Raw genomic sequence first — 16,846 nt, forward strand, 5'->3', positions numbered from 1 at the left:
AACTTGCCTTGCTGAGAATTAAAAAGAAAATTTTATATTCAAGTACTATTTCTTTTGCGGCACCTAAAATTTATTTATAACAGTCTCGATGCTTTAAAAAAAAAAAAAAAAAAAAAAAACCCCAAAGGGGTAGGTCGGGTAGGGCATGTGGGACAAAATAAATAACACTTATTACTTTTATAATTAATTATGAAAGTTTTTAAGCTCTCTAAACAAAAAGATTCTTAATTTTCTTAATTTTTATTCAATTTTTCTTTTTTTTTTTTTAGAGATAGGGGTCTCTCTCTCTTGCTATGTTGCCCAGGCTGTCCTCAAACTCCTGGTCTCAAATGATCCTCAGCTGCGAGTAGCTGGGACTAGAGAGCACACCACTGCACCCGGCTCCCAAATAAAAATATTTATTGGGAGAGGAAGAAAGCTAGCATATCAGAGAAAAAAGAACCAAGGCTGAATAAAAAGGACTGGCTTGAAGTCCCAATTTACCAGCTACATGACTAAGTAAATTACAACCTCTTTGGGTCTGGATTTCCTCTTTATAAGATCTGCTTTGTCTGTAAAGATTAAATCAAATAAGACACGTGAAAGTGAACTAAAAGTATGCAAATGAAAGCCATTACCACTTTTAGTATCACATTAACAAAGCATTATGCGGGAAATAAGATTGGCAGTTTTAACTTTAATAGAGCTGATGGTTGATAAATGGTTACCTAGCATTAACTGATTGGTAATAAACAAAATCTGATTAATTTAGAGTCGTATAAACAACCAAGAAGTTTAAAGGGCATATGATTACCAATTTTCCATTAATATTTGTGATTAGTGAATAGTCTATCTTGTTTCGGTTGAAAGGCTATATATATTTTTTTTAAATAAATAAAGCGATAAAACTGTTTCCCAGGATTAACTGTTGAGATGACAGACAACCATGGCAGGTCCTGATTCCAAGTGAAGAATCTGAGAAGAAACTTTAGTGCCTTCGAACGTATTAGTAGACTTAAAATAAATGGACAAGTTCTAAACAGTAATCTGATTCACTCACAAGCTATATATCAACCAAACAGAATCTAAGATTCTTCAACTTGCAGTTCTCACCTGCACTCTCAGGCCTCAGGTGTTCTGTTTGACCCACAAAGGCTCATTTTATAGATGTTTCACAGAAATGTAACACTGTAAGAATTGCAGTTTGAGATAAATGAAACTGAGCCAATAGGCAATGGCTAAAAATTTCAAGACATCTTTGGTTTACTTCCAAAAAGACCTTCAGTAAATACTCAACACTTGATTAAAACTCATTCAAATATTTCCCTTAGGTGACATCAAGAGCAAAGTGCACAGAACTCATGCCTTGCAACAGGATGCAAATATTCTCCAGTGTTTTGGGGTGTATTATTTTTACCCCCATTTATCATGGTAGTCTTTCAGATGAAATAAATTATTCTGTTGTTTCCCATTTTCTTTCCAGATGAAGAAAAGGAAATAAAAACAAAAACCAAAAGGAAAGAAACGAATGAAAAGGAGGAATCCTACAGGAGCTAATATTTTAAGAGACTTGAGTGGCTTAATTTCTATTAAAATGTAGTTCAGTACAATTGCAACAAATGGAGGAAGCTGGGCTGGTGACTCAGTTCCAGCTGCTTGGTATGAAATGAGTGCAGCATAGCTATAGGACACTGGAGCTGGCTCTTGAAGATGACCCATCTGTAACAAGTTGACTTGCCCAACGAAGAAAAAAGTACTAGGTATGTAGGCCTTATCTTTTAAATTGAGCTCCTTTTTTCTCCAGAAAGAGAACAATAACAAAAAAAAAATCGAGTTCCTTTTTGAAGGTGCTGATTTTCAGGGCATAAAATTAATTCACACATATCAAAGAGACTACTGGACACTATATAAACATATAACAACAACAACAAAAAAACCTCACAAAAGTTAACACCATAGAACCAGAATTATTTGTTTCAGAACACTTTACTACTATTAATTATTCTTTACTAGATTTGCTATATTCTGGTTTGACTGATAGTCAAGTCACTAACTGAACAAATTAATCATGGACTCAACAAAACACACACACCAAGACCCCTTGTCACTAAGAATTTGTCTTTGTCCCAGTTCAACCAGTTAAAGAATTTTACTGATTTGGATTAAATATTGTTAATCTGTCTACTTTTAAGGTCAATTTTAATGTCAATCTGTGGAGGAATACTTCAAAAAAAACAGCACCCATGAAAAGATTTCAAATATGGATTCCATAATTCTTTTGTCTTTGTTTTTTGTTTTTTGGTTTTTTTTTTGAGATGGAGTCTCACTCTGTTGCCCAGGCTAGAGTGCAGTGGCGTGATTTCAGCTCACTGCAGCCTCCACCTCCTGGATTCAAGTGATTCTCCTGCCTCGGCCTCCCGAGTAGCTGGGACTAAGGCACTCACCACCATGCCTGACTAATTTTTGTATTTTTAGTAAAGACAGGATTTCACCACATTGGCCAGGCTAGTCTTGAACTCCTGACCTCAAGTGATCACCTGCCCTGGCCTCTCAAAGCGCTGGGATTACAAGACTGAGCCACTTTGCCTGGCCCAAATATAGATTCTATAATTTTTAACATCTTGATAACAGTTTAGGAGTAAAGTGTATACTGATAACAGGTTTAGAAAAACATTCACTAATAATTCTATTAATGCAGCTCTTAGCGGCCTCAACAGGATGTATCATCTTTGAAATCGTCTTAAAAAAGAACATAAAGACATAGCAACAAAATACTCCCTCTCTGTGTGTCTATGTCTCCCTCGACTCTCAATCACACACACACACATCCCCACCCACCCACATACACACACACCCTCAACCCACACACCCCAACCCACCTACACACACCCCACCACCCACACACACACTCACACACACACCCCCACCACCCACCTACCCACACACACACACACCCTCCACCCACCCACCCACCCACACACACACACATATACACATACACACACCCCACACACACACAGTGGGTACACATGTGATTCTGAATGCAGTCATAAAGCACAATTATCTTGAATTGGACTGTTCTAACAAGTGCTTCGTGTAGCTCAAGTCAACTTTACAAAGGGGAAAAATGGAGTCTGACTTTCCTGTCTGGACAGCAGCAGGAAATAGATGATCTCTCTGAAAGACAGGCCTGTCTCATTCCATTTAGTCTCTTTGCATGTGTCATTCATGCTGCTGCTACTGAAGATCATGGAAATTGAAATGATTTCTCAAGTTAACAAAGACTGTTTTCAGAAAGGTGGAACCACAGAGACATGATCATGAAGATAAAATTATCTGAAGAGTCTATTTGGGAATCAGATTTTCTTCTGAGTTTCTAACTGCCTTTGAAGATATGCAGAACTATCAGTTTCATAGTTCCATTGTAACACTTTAAACTATTACAAAAGTGAAGTTTTTTTCCCTTCCTTTTTCTTGAATTTAAATATAAGGTAACTGACTCCAAGGAAGATGAGGCAGCTTGCCCCAGGTCCCAGTGAAATCAGTGATAGAGCTCTCTCCATACACAGCCAGGTCTCACTCCTGAAATTTTCTATACTATGCCATGGTTGTTTCCCAACTGATGACATGCCAGAACATCTTTAACTCTGCCCCCAATTTTAATATTTTCACTTATATTATCTGAAGCTTTTGTTCAAATCGTTGATGTAAACTGAAATTCTTTGTGAAGCCTGGGCCCGTTTTTTTTATCTAAACGTTCTTTAAATTGCAATATGAACAGAAAATTAGGTTTGGAAATGACTCCCACCAAAGCACTAAGGCTGCTCTGGCAGGCAAGTAATGGGAGATTGTTCACAGCCTCACAAGGGACACACGAATACTACCAGCATAGTCATTAATGCCAACTGAGATTCAAAGAGAACATGTCATACAGTGCCAGAACTAGAAATGGGCTTGTTCTTATGGATGAAATGTCATGTAACAATCATTTTTTTCAAATCATAGAGTGAGCTGCTAAGTAACTCTCAGAGGAGTTCTATTGTTCTCCACTGGTTTGTTCTGGAGTCAGTACTTCTCACCAAGATATTAGGCAATTACCAGGAAAAGCAGGAAAATAAGCACTGTAGGCATTTTTTCTCCCCCACAGATTTCTAAAAAGAGTCACATTTAATGTTTTAAGATTAAGAACATATCATGAAAAGTACTACAGGGATGTTTTATTCCTCTGTGATAACTTTCATATATACTGGTGGGTTGTTTCTTTGTTTTTGTTTTTTGAACCAATGTTCACTTTCTTGAGGTACTTTCTCTTTAAAATTTTGTTCAAGACTGCAAGTGTGTAAACTCATAGAAAAGATCTGGACGAGGCCAGGCACAGTGGCTAAAGTCTGTAATCCCAGCACTTTGGGAGGCCAAGGCCAGAGGACTGCTTGAGCCCAGGAGTTCAAGACCAGCCTGGGCAACACAAGGAGACCCTGTCTCTTAAAAATAAAAAATTAGCCAAGTGTGGCAGTAAATGCCTGTAGTCCTAGCTACTTGGGAGGCTGAGGCTGGAGGATTACTTGAGCCCAGGAGCTCAAGGCTACAGAGTAAGCCGTGATTGTGCCACTGCACTCCAGCCTCGGTGACAGAGGCAGACCCTGTCTCAAAAAAAAAAAAAAAAAAGAAAAAGAAAAAAGGAAACGATTTGGAAGAATAAAGACCAAACCTAAAATAAATTATCTCTCTGAAGGGGAAGTTGATGACTAGGGGGTAGGGATGGTAGAGACTCATTATCATGTACTACTTGCTTAGTTTTAGTTGCCCTAAGAAGCATTTTTTAAATTTACTGGAGACCTATGATTGCTAAAGACCAAAAAATCTAAGCTTCAATTTTAAGTGCTCTCTACTGTTGATTTTACATAAAGCCCTAGGTAATAAAGATATATCTTCTTTGATATTTTCTAATTATAAGGCCCCGAATGCCTACCTCCCATGCGCCACTTTTTATATATATAAACACTTAACATATACACTTAAATATATACACTTACACATATTTCCACATATACACCTAAACATATATATACAAATCTGCAAATATCAATCAACCGATAGGAGTAATGCCTTTAAAAAGTCTGCAAATGAAAAGAAACAGACAACTCTGAAATAGCTATAATGGGTTTACTTCCTTTTCTGACCCAGATTCCCATGTTTATGGCACTATTACTGGTATGTATCACAATTAAAGCACTGTATTAAACTATTCAATGACGGCTTTTTCAAAGCATGGCAGTCAACTCACTTGCTCCAAGCCAAAAATGGAATAGGAGAAATTCATGTATTTTAGGACACAGGGTGTGTGCCTGGTGGCACAGTCTATTTTTAGGAGTTATATTGGGAAACTTCCTTTGTGTACACATGTATAAAAAAAAAACAGTAGTAGAAGGGTAACTACATGACTTACTTCATTCTTACAACATCTCTGTCCAACATGAATAAAGTAATATCTTCCCAAGAGCTTGTAGTTTTAACTCACTATTCCCAAAGGCTTATTTCTACATTTATATACATAACTAAAGGGGTTCCTAGATGACTTTATGGCTTATGTTCAATAAATTTTAAAGTCTGTAGAATTTCAAATATATGCACTAGCAGTAAGTAAAAATGTATTTTAAGGGAATGACAGAAATCTGAGTACACTAACCTAGAACTGGGAATGGAATTATAGCTCTCAGGTAACTATCAGCATGTGATGCTCAGAGGGATAACATACATGAATTCTGCCACTTTATCAAGTGATAGGCTGTCAATATCTTTTCCTGGACACTGTTCATGACTTGATATACAATATGATTTAAATTTGTGTCCTTGCCCAAATCTCACATCAAATTGTAATCTTCAATGTTGGAAGAGGGGCCTTGTGGGAGGTGACTGGATCACAAGGGCAGACTTCCCTTGCTGTTCCTGTGACAGTGAGTGAGTTCTCACAAGATCTGGTTGTTTAAAAATATGTAACACCTCCCCCTTCTCTCTTCTTCCATCTCCGGCCATGAAAGACATGTCTGCTTCCCCTTTGCCTTCTATCATAATTGTAAGTCTCCTGAGGCCTCCCCAGCCAGGTTTCCTGTACAACCTGCAGAACTGCCAGTCAATTAAACCTCTTTTCTTTATGAATTACCCAGTCTCAGGTAGTTCTTTATAGCAATGTGAGAACAGACTAATAGTTTTAAAAATAAGTATAATAGCAAATCATGTTGTGACACTTGCATCAAGAGGAATCCACTGCCAAACCCTAGATTTTTCCATTAATACAACTATTCTTAACCCTTGATTTAAATCTTTTGGGGAAGGGGATGTATGAATGTTCTTCACCTCAGACCTGTTTGCTAAAGGTGAATAGACATTCCTGAATAAAACAGAGCTTTCTACTCATCACGGCTCTTCTCAGCCCTCTCCACTACGGAAAATAAGCCATAAAGTCATCCAGGAGAGAAAGCTGCAAACAACTCTTCACTTAGCAAGAACAGACACCGGGCCACAGATAATTGCTCTTATTTTACAATACATTTAAACAAATGTGATTAAAATATTTGCATTATAGCTAAAATGCTATAGAAAATTACTGTTATTTTCTGAAAAATAAATTAAATGAAATTGACAACAATGGTATTCAACCTCCTAAAAATCCTTGTCTTTAAAGATCCAGATTATAAAGGTCACATGTTCAACACATTTGGGGCCAAGATGATGTCTGCTTAGAAAGTTCTTCATGACTCCATGTTTACACTGGAAAAAAGAAGTCAAGGATTTCACTGCATCCACACTAACACTTAGCTCCTGGTGCTGCTCATGAAATTTAAGGTAAACATACAAAAGTTCCTAAAAAAGACTGAGTAGCCACGCAGTATACTGACAGCATGACTTGTCCAAAATAGTTATATACAAGTTAAGTTTGTCCATATACCAGCAGAACTTTAATGCAATATATTTCCTTTAGAGAATACATGCCATCAAGGTGAAAACAGGATCAAACTGAAAAGATAGTTCAGCTTAAGTTGATTGCAAACTGCGACCATGTCTTACCTTTTCAGGTCAACAGTCGTCACACTAAATACAACTCCTTTGAGCCAAAGAATCATGAAGAGCCTCTGGGAAAAGGGGCAGTTTCCTATGCTTTCACCATCACTGCCAGCCTGGAAAACAGAATTAAACATTAAAAACAAGGTCAAAGTGATGATACTCAACATGACATATCTTTTTCTGAATTTTAATCAAGAGTACAAGAAGCCAGGAAAAGTTACATTGTGGAAGGAAGAGTAGAAATTTGGGTCTTTATTATTTTGTTCTTTCATTAGCCTTTTTTTTTTTTTTCTTTTTTTGAGACAGGGTCTCCTTCTGTCACCCAGGCTGGAGTGCAGTGGTGCGATCTCAGCTCACTGTAACCTTCACCTCCAGGCTCAAGCAATCCTCCCATCTTAGCCTCCCAAGCAGCTGGAGCTACAGGCACGTACCACCATCCTGGCTGATTTTTAATAGTTTTAGTAGAGACAGGGTTTCACCATGTTATCCAGGTTGGTCTTGAACTCCTGGGCTCAAGTGATCCACCTGCCTCAGCCTCCTAAAGTGCTGGGATTACAGGCATGAGCCACTGCACCCAGCTAGCACTAGCCTCTTTCTTTTCTTAAAAATGATCAGTCTAGGGCCAGGCGTGGTGGCACACACCTGTAATCCCAGCACTTTGGGAGGCCGAGGCAGGTGGATCACACGGTCAGGAGTTTGAGACCAGCCTGGCCAATATGGTAAAACCCCATTTCTACTAAAAATACAAAAATTAGCCAGGTGTGGTGGTGGGTGCCTGTAGTCCCAGCTACTCAAAAGGCTGAGGCAGGAGAATCACTTGAACCCGGGACGCAGAGGTTGCAGTATGCCGAGATCGTGCCATGCACTCCAGCCTGAGCGACAGAGTGAGACTCTGTCTCAAAATAAATAAATAAATAAATAAATAAATAAAATAAAAAATAAAAATGACCAGTCTAGTATAGCACTGCCCAAGAGAATTTAATGCATGATGGTGATGATCCATATTGCCAATGTCCAATATGGTAGCCACTAGCAATATGTGGCTAGGGAGTATTTAAATGGGGCTAGTTCAAGTGAACTGAATTTTTTTGTTTCATTTATTTTAAATTACAGTCATGCATCACTTACTGACAGGGACACATTCTGAAAAAAATGTGCTGTTAGGCGATTCTAGCATTTTACAAGCATCACAGGGTATGCTTACACAAACCTAGATGAGATAGCCTACTACACCCCTAGTCTACATGGTATAGCCTATTGCTCCTAGGCTACAAACCTGTACAGCATGTTACTGTACTGAATACTGCAGGCAAGTGGAATATAATGGTAAGTATCTGTACATCAAGACACATCTAAACATAGAAAAGGTAGAATAAAAATACGAATTATAAGCCAGGTGCAGTGGCTCACGCCTGTAATCCCAGCACTTTGGGAGGCCGAGGAGGGCAGATCACGAGGTCAGGAGTTTGAGACCAGCCTGGCCAACATGGTGAAACCCCATCTCTACTAAAATACAAAAAATTAGCTGGACGTGGTGGTGCGTGCCTGCAGTCCCAGCTACTTGGGAGGCTGAGGCAGGAGAATTGCTTGAACCCGGGAGGCGGAGATTTTACTGAGCCGACATTGTGCCACTGCACTCCAGCCTGGCGAAAGAGCAAGACTCCGTCTCAAAAAATAAAAATAAAAAATAAAAGTGAATTACAATCTTTTGAGACCCTGGCATATGCAGCACATGACTATAATTTATAATTTAAAACATAAACAATATGTTTTCATAATTTAAATAGCCACATATGACTAATGGCTACTATGTTGGACAGAACAGTAATTCCTAGGGGGTACATAAACCCTTGCCTCAGGGCAAAGGCAAAGTCTGTTATGGGTTTTCTGAAATGTAAAAATCATTTTTCATTCTATCAGACAGTATTCTTCGTAAGGCAAAGTAAAAAGGGAAACTTGTAGGTGTACCTGCCTCCAAAAAAAATTCATTATAAACATCCCATATCCTGGCTGGGCGCAGTGGCTCACTCCCGTAATCCCAGCACTTTGGGAGGCCGAGGAGGGCAGATCACGAGGTCAGGAGTTTGAGACCAGCCTGGCCAACATGGTGAAACCCCATCTCTACTAAAATACAAAAAATTAGCTGGACGTGGTGGTGCGTGCCTGCAGTCCCAGCTACTTGGGAGGCTGAGGCAGGAGAATTGCTTGAACCCAGGAGGCGGAGATTTTACTGAGCCGACATTGTGCCACTGCACTCCAGCCTGGCGAAAGAGCAAGACTCCGTCTCAAAAAATAAAAATAAAAAATAAAAGTGAATTACAATCTTTTGAGACCCTGGCATATGCAGCACATGACTATAATTTATAATTTAAAACATAAACAATATGTTTTCATAATTTAAATAGCCACATATGACTAATGGCTACTATGTTGGACAGAACAGTAATTCCTAGGGGGTACATAAACCCTTGCCTCAGGGCAAAGGCAAAGTCTGTTATGGGTTTTCTGAAATGTAAAAATCATTTTTCATTCTATCAGACAGTATTCTTCGTAAGGCAAAGTAAAAAGGGAAACTTGTAGGTGTACCTGCCTCCAAAAAAAATTCATTATAAACATCCCATATCCTGGCTGGGTGCAGTGGCTCACTCCCGTAATCCCAGCACTTTGGGAGGCCAAGGCGGGCAGATCACGAGGTCGGGAGTTTGAGACCAGCCTGACCAACATAGTGAAACTCCGTCTCTACGAAAAGTACAAAAATTAGCCAGGCGTTGTGGTGCATGCCTATAATCCCAGCACCCGGGGGTGCTGCGACAGGAAAATTGCTTGAACCCGGGAGGTGGAGGTTGCGGTGAGCCGAGATTGTGCCACTGCACTCCAGCCTGGGCGACAGAGTGAGACTCCATTTCAAAAATAAAAATAAATATCCTATATCCTGTTTTGTTTTTTATTTTTTTTCAATTAGAGATAGGATCTTACTATGTTTCCCAGGCTGGTGTGCAGTGGTTACTCACAAGCACAATCACAGCATACTGCAGTTTCAAATTTGTGGACTTAAGAAATACTCCCGCCTCAGCCTCCCCAGTAGCTGAAACTACAGGCATGCACCATCATACCCGGCCCATATCCTGTTGTACACATTCCTTCAGAGAGCAAGAAAATAACAAAATATATATTTATAATAACCTATTTCTAATCCTACTTAATGAATGGCAATGGTGAGGTAGATTTTCCTAAAAATCAGAGTGGTACAAATCTTTTTCAGTCACATCATGTATGCCCAAGGTGGTGGTGGTTGTTTTTTTTTTAACTTTTATTTTAGGTTCAGGGGTATTATGTGCAGGTTTGTTATATAGGTAAACTCATGTCACGGGAATTTGTTGTACAGATTATTTCATCACCCAGGTACAAAGCCTAGAGCCCAATAGTTATTTTTTCTGATCCTCTCCCTCCTTCCATCCTCCACCCTCAAGCCCAGAAATAAGGCCACACACTTATAACCATCTGATTTTCGACAAAGCTGACAAAAACAAGCAACGTCAAAGACTCCATATTCAATAAATGGTGCCGGGATAACTGGCTAACCATATACAGAAGATTAAAACTGGATCCCTTCCTTACACCATACACAAAAATCAACTCAAGATGGATTAAAGACTTAAATGTAAAACCCAAAACTATAAAAACCCTGGAAGACAACCTAGTCAGTGCCATTCTGGACATAGGAACTGGCAAAGATTTCATGACGAAGATGCCAAAAACAATTGCAACGAAAGTTGACAAACAGGATCTAATCAAACTTAAGAGTTTCCGCACAGCAGAAGAAACTATCAACAGAGTAAACAGACAACCTACAGAATGGGAGAAAATATTTGCAAAATATGCATCTGACAAAGGTCTAATATCCAGCATCCATAAGGAACTTAAACAAAATTACAAATATAAAACAACCCCATTAAAAAGTGGGCAACTGACATGAAGACACTTTTCAAAAGAAGACACACATGTGGCCCAACAAGCACATGAAAAAAAGCTCAATATCACTGATCATTAGAGAAAAACAAATCAAAACCACAATGAGATACCATTTCACACCAGAATGGCTATTTTCAAAAAGTAAAAAAAGTAACAGATGCTGGCAAGGTTGTAGAGAAAAGGGAACACTATACACTGCCAGTGGGAGTGTAATTAGTTAAACTATTGTGGAAAGCAGTGTGGCAATTCCTCAAAGAGCTAAAAACAGAACTACCATTCGACTCAGCAATCCCATTACTGGGTATATACCCAAAGGAATATAAATCATTCTACCATAAAGACACATGCATATGTATGTTCACTGCAGCACTATTAATGATAGCAAAGACATGAAATCAGCCCCAAGTTTAAAAAGGAAAGATGGACTGAAGGAAAAGGAGAGATGGGAAGGAGAGAGAGCTGGAATGCTGGAAGAGAACGTTCTGACATTGCTAGAGATCAACACAGCCTGTTGACTACGACATCCATGGAAAGTGCCAGAAATAACTCTCCAATAAGTCATTCAAAGATGCTGGTAAAAGTACTGTTTATTATCCTAAAGTAACTCTCAAAAAATTCAGAAGCATTTCAGTAAAATGCTACATCAGTAAAAAGTCATTAATTCCTAAACTAATGGAGAGGTAAAGGGAGTTTAAAAAACAAAAACAAAAAAATGTGGGCTTATAGTGAAGATTCTAGAACCCTAATCAGACAGCATGGAACAGTTACAACAGAGCTTGGTTTAAGAAAAAAAAAAAAAAAAAAATCCGATCATTCTTTATCAGTAACAAAATATACACAGAATTTGAAGGCAGAATGAACCATATTAATTCCTAATACTACATACAACTTGTACAAAAATGTACTTCCTAAAAAAGGCCTAGTTCTTAAATTTTATTGTGATTACAAATAACCTAAGGAAAACATTTAAAATGAAGACCCCAGGGCCTCATATCTAGAGATTCTGATTCAGCAGAACTCCTGGGTTGGGGCCCAGGAATCCTTATTTTGTTATAGGCACTCAAGGAGATTCCAAAGTAAGGCAACTGCCTGCTGGATACATTAAGAAACAGTGGTGTGGGAAGGTTAGGATGATATTTGATTCTCAGAACCCAAGTCAATTTACAGCACTAACTCATCCTACTATATAACAAACTGGTGCCCAAAGTTGCCTTTTTGAAGATACCGACCATTAATAGCATGGAACACTGATAACACACAAGTGGATTTACTACAGACAACAAAATGTTAATACACTACCTTTCCAATTAGCTTGATAATCCAAATTTGAGATTTACTGAAAAAGAACACACAGTAGTTTGGTACACAAAGAACTAGTCTGACTCAAGGTCTTTATCCTCCTCCACTTGATCTATAAAATTAACTAAAATTTCCCAAGCTGCCTGTCAAAGCAGTGTTAAAATCATTAAGTTGGTAAATGAGACATAATAAAGATATTACATGTAGGAACTTAGAAACTTGTTAAACTAAAAGCAGGCTAAAGATGAATGGGGACGGGCTACAGATCAGTCACCATACATAATCTACAGTGGTCTGCAGAGCCAGTCCTTGAGCATGGGCAAAAGAATCTCAGAATACAGAACAGTTCATGAAGACCTGGTCAGGACACAAATGCCCCTTTCCTTTCACAGGTGACTGCCTCCTTTTTCTAAAATTTTCTAGCCAATTTTCCCAATTTACTTTTGTTTCAGGTATATCAGAAGCTCGTTACACATCTCATATGCCTAATAAGCACTTTCCTTCATGCACACATAAATAAAAGGATGCATATTCTTCAAGATGGACCTGAAAAAAGTCCCTTTTTTACTAACCACTAATGACAAGTCAAATAAGAAAAGTCATCGTCACCATGAACAACTTTTTCCAAAGTTTTAATAGCATCAGAAAATTGGGAGCTACTAGTCAGATGAAATATTTATTTTTATTTTTGAAAATTTTTAAAGTATAGAAAAGGCGACGCACAATAGTTCATGCCCGTAATCCCAACACTTTGGAAGTCCAAAGCAGGAGCAACACCTGACACCAGGAGTTTGAGATCAGCCTGGGCAACCGAGCAATACCCCATCTCTACCAAAAAAATTAGAAAATTAGCCAGCGTGGTGGCACTCTCCTATAGTCCCAGTTATTCAGGAGACTGAGGTAGGAGGATCACTGGAGCCCAGGAGTTCAAGACTGCAGCGAGCCATGATTATAGCACTACATTCCAGCCTGGGTAACAGAGCAAGACCCTGTCACTATTTAAAATATATATATATTATACATATACACACACATACACATATACACATACATATAAATACATATATATACACACATCCACATATATATGTATAATTTATGTATATACAGTAAAACTGTGGAAAAATTCAAATTTCTTTTTTTTTTTTTTTTTTATTAGATGGAGTCTCGCTCTTTGCCCAGGCTGGAGTACAGTGGTGTGATCTCGGCTCATTGCAACCTCTGCCTCCCAGGTTCAGGCCATTCTCCTGCCTCAGCCCCCCGAGCAGCTGGGAGTACAGGCGCCCACCACCATGGCTAGTTTATTTATTTATTTATTTAAAAAATTTTTTTTTTTTTTTTTTTTTTTTTTTTTTTTTTTTGAGATGGAGTTTCACTCTTGTCACCCAGGCTGGAGTGCAATGGTGTGATCTCAGCTCACTGCAACCTCCACCTCCCAGGTTCAAGTGATTCTCCTGCCTCAACCTCCCGAGTAACTCAGATTACAGGTGCCCATAACCACGCCCAGCTGATTTTTGTATTTTTATTAGAGACGGTGTTTCACCATGTCGGTCAGGCTGGTCTCGAACTCCTGACCTCAGGTGATCCACCCGCCTCGGCCTCCCAAAATGCCCGGATTACAGGCATGAGCCACGCCGCCCGGCCCAATTTTTGTATTTTTGTTAGAGACAGGGTTTCACCATGTTGGCCAGGCTGATCTCAAACTCCTGACCTCAAGTGATCCACCCACCTCAGCCTCCCAAAGTCCTGGGATTTCAGGTGTGAGCCACTGGGCCTGGCGAAAAATTCAGATTTCTAGAATTCACAAGTCAAAAACTTTCTCCTTTAATCCAAGTTAAATATAAAATTCAATTTCAACAAAATTATAGAATCAAAATTACCCTGTTTAGTATGAACTACACTGAATACAGCCTATTGCTACAGCTGACTGAGGGCATTGTGATACAATGGAAAGCATCCTACACTGGGAGCCAGGATACGTTTATTCTATACCCAGTTTTGTATTAGTAACCATAAAAATTAACATATAGTTAACAATAGCATTTAAGAAAAGTATGCCTTTAAAAAATACTTTACTTTTCACTGCTTCTAACAGTTATATTCATTATTTTTAAAATAAATAAAAACTGAAACACTAGAGAAAGTCAGCGTTCCCTTACCCTTGGACCATTAATTTGCTACTTATTCTTCTACATTTTTATTTTCTATGTACATACTACTGTTTTTCTTTCAATAGAGACGGGGTTCTAACTATGTTACCCAGGCTCGTTTCAAACTCCTGGCCTCAAGTTATCCGCCCACCTTGGCCTCCCAAAGTGCTGGGATTACAGGTGTGAGCCACCACGCCCGGCCCATACTTTATTCCTTGAAAAATATGATCACATATATATAACTTTTTTTTAGTTTATATATTTTATTTCCAACTTAATGTAACCAGTCCTCTGGAGGCTGTAATGTCTCTGCCAGAATACTGTCAGAGATGGCCAGGGAGGAAACCAGGGCCTTCAAACCCTGCCAAGCCCCTGCCCCTGGGATGGGGTCAGAGGAGGCCTAACAGAGTCAGGACTTTGAACATTAACCAGTGGTAATGAGGCCACCTCCACTAGTGTATCAGGGAGGTCACACAGGGAGCTGCAACTCCCATTCCCCCACCCCAGCAGTAACAAGGAGCCTCCTCACCATGGTTGCTGGCTTGTTTGGTTCCAAGTCTGAGATGTATAAGGCAAAAAACTAAGAAACTCACTACCATCTAATTCTGTTTTTCCAGAAGCAGAAGTCTCTCAGAAGTATTAAATTTATTTATTTATTTTTCTTTTCCTTAAAATCACATTCTGGAAGCAAGAAGTATTAAATCTAAAAAATGGGGCTAGGCACGGTGGCTCACACCTGTAATCCCACCACTTTGGGAGGCCAAGGCAGGCAGATCACCTGAGGTCAGGCGTTTGAGACCAGCCTGGCCAACATGGTGAAACCCCGTCTCTACTAAAAATACAAAAATTAGCCGAGTGTGGTGGCGCACGCCTATAATCCCAGCCACTCGGGAGGCTGGGGCAGGAGAATTGCTTGAACCCAGGAGGCAGAGGTTGTAGTGAGCTGAGATCGCGCCACTGCACTCCAGCCTGGGCGACAGAGCCAGACTCTGTCTCAAAACAAATAAAAATAAAAATAAAAAAAATAAAAATGAGATAGCCCAGTGGGGCGCTTGGACTTCTGTCTCCACCTGGTTATAACAAAGCAGTGCCATCTCCCTTCTCCTTTTCCCTCCACAGAAATGTCAAAGGAGTCTTACTTGAGTGTCAGAATTTTAAAGAGAAGGATTAAACAAGATCCAGAGTCTCTTAACATAATATGAAAATGTCCATGTTTCAACTGAACGTGTCATACCAAGAATCATATCAAACGGAATGATCTGCTTGAAGCAAATGAAAAAACAGAAAGCCTCAGCAAAAAAAAAATAGAAGATATATGTCAGAAGATAAACACAATAATTAAAGTTAAAAAAAAAAGAAGATATAAAGAAGTCCCAGATGGAAATTTTAGAACTGAAAAATACAGTAACGTAACTGAAATTTAAAAACTCAGTAGATGGGTTCAAAAGCCAAACGAAGGGGACAGAAGAATCAGTAAAATGGAAGGTAGAATAACAAAAATTACCTAGTCTAAACAACAGAGAAAAACTACACTGAAAATGTAATACTTCTTATATATTTCCATGTTTTTGTTTGTTTGTTTGTTTTGAGACAGAGTCTTGCTCTGTCACTCAGGCTGGAATGCAATGACACGATCACGGCTCACTGCAACCTCTGCCTCCTGAGTTCAAGAGATTCTCCTGTCTCAACCTCCCGAATAGCTGGGATTATAGGCACACATCACCATACCCAGCTAATTTTTGCATTTTTAGTAGAGACAGGGTTTCACCATGTTGGCCAGGCTGGTTTGAACTCCTGACCTCAGGTGATTCCCCCTCCTCGGTCTCCCAAAGTGCTGGGATTACAGGCGTGAGCCTCCATGCCCAGCCTGTTTCCATGTTTTGAGATCATCCATCTAACTGCCATTCCTGAAGGCTTCACTGGATGCTATCTATTGTCCCAATAATTTTATATCTAGAAATTTATTCTATAGAAACAGTCATACAGATGTCCAAAGATACGAGAGAGGAATACTGAGGCCTTATTGTTTGTAACAGCAAAACACTAGAGACCACCGAAGCCCATCAGTAAAAGATTTGTTAAATTTATAGACCACCAACAGAGGTCTATCAGTAAAAGATTTGTTAAATTTATAGACCACCAACAGAGGATGGAAGTCTAGGCCACACAATTCAGCCTTTGCTGGCATGGTGAGGATGGAGCCACAGCTTTTTCTGTGGTGTTTACAGTAGAGCAGTAATTATCTAAAAGTTTGTGGTCTTGTTTAGGCTTCCCCTTCCCTGGTTCTCAGGCAAGAGGCACTAGGATTTGGTTGGAGTTTTTTCTCTCAGTTCCTGCTAGTGTGTCCAAGTTGCTGGCTTCTTTAGCTCCAAGTCAGGAATATA

The 16,846-nt window shown here is 39.3% G+C and overlaps 1 protein-coding gene across 1 annotated transcript in view; it reads right to left on the bottom strand.

Annotated features, from left to right (window-relative positions):
• The window catches only part of CLIC4 (chloride intracellular channel 4), a 94,426-nt gene that overhangs the window by 34,091 nt on the left and 43,489 nt on the right, over positions 1-16,846 (bottom strand). Inside the window, exon 2 of the mRNA XM_054500026.1 lies at positions 7,045-7,154. Within this exon, the coding sequence (XP_054356001.1) occupies positions 7,045-7,154 (110 nt within the window). The remainder of the gene's footprint in view (positions 1-7,044; positions 7,155-16,846) is intronic.

This window comes from Pongo pygmaeus, chromosome 1 (assembly GCF_028885625.2).
Source record: "Pongo pygmaeus isolate AG05252 chromosome 1, NHGRI_mPonPyg2-v2.0_pri, whole genome shotgun sequence".
NCBI classification, from domain to species: domain Eukaryota; kingdom Metazoa; phylum Chordata; class Mammalia; order Primates; family Hominidae; genus Pongo; species Pongo pygmaeus.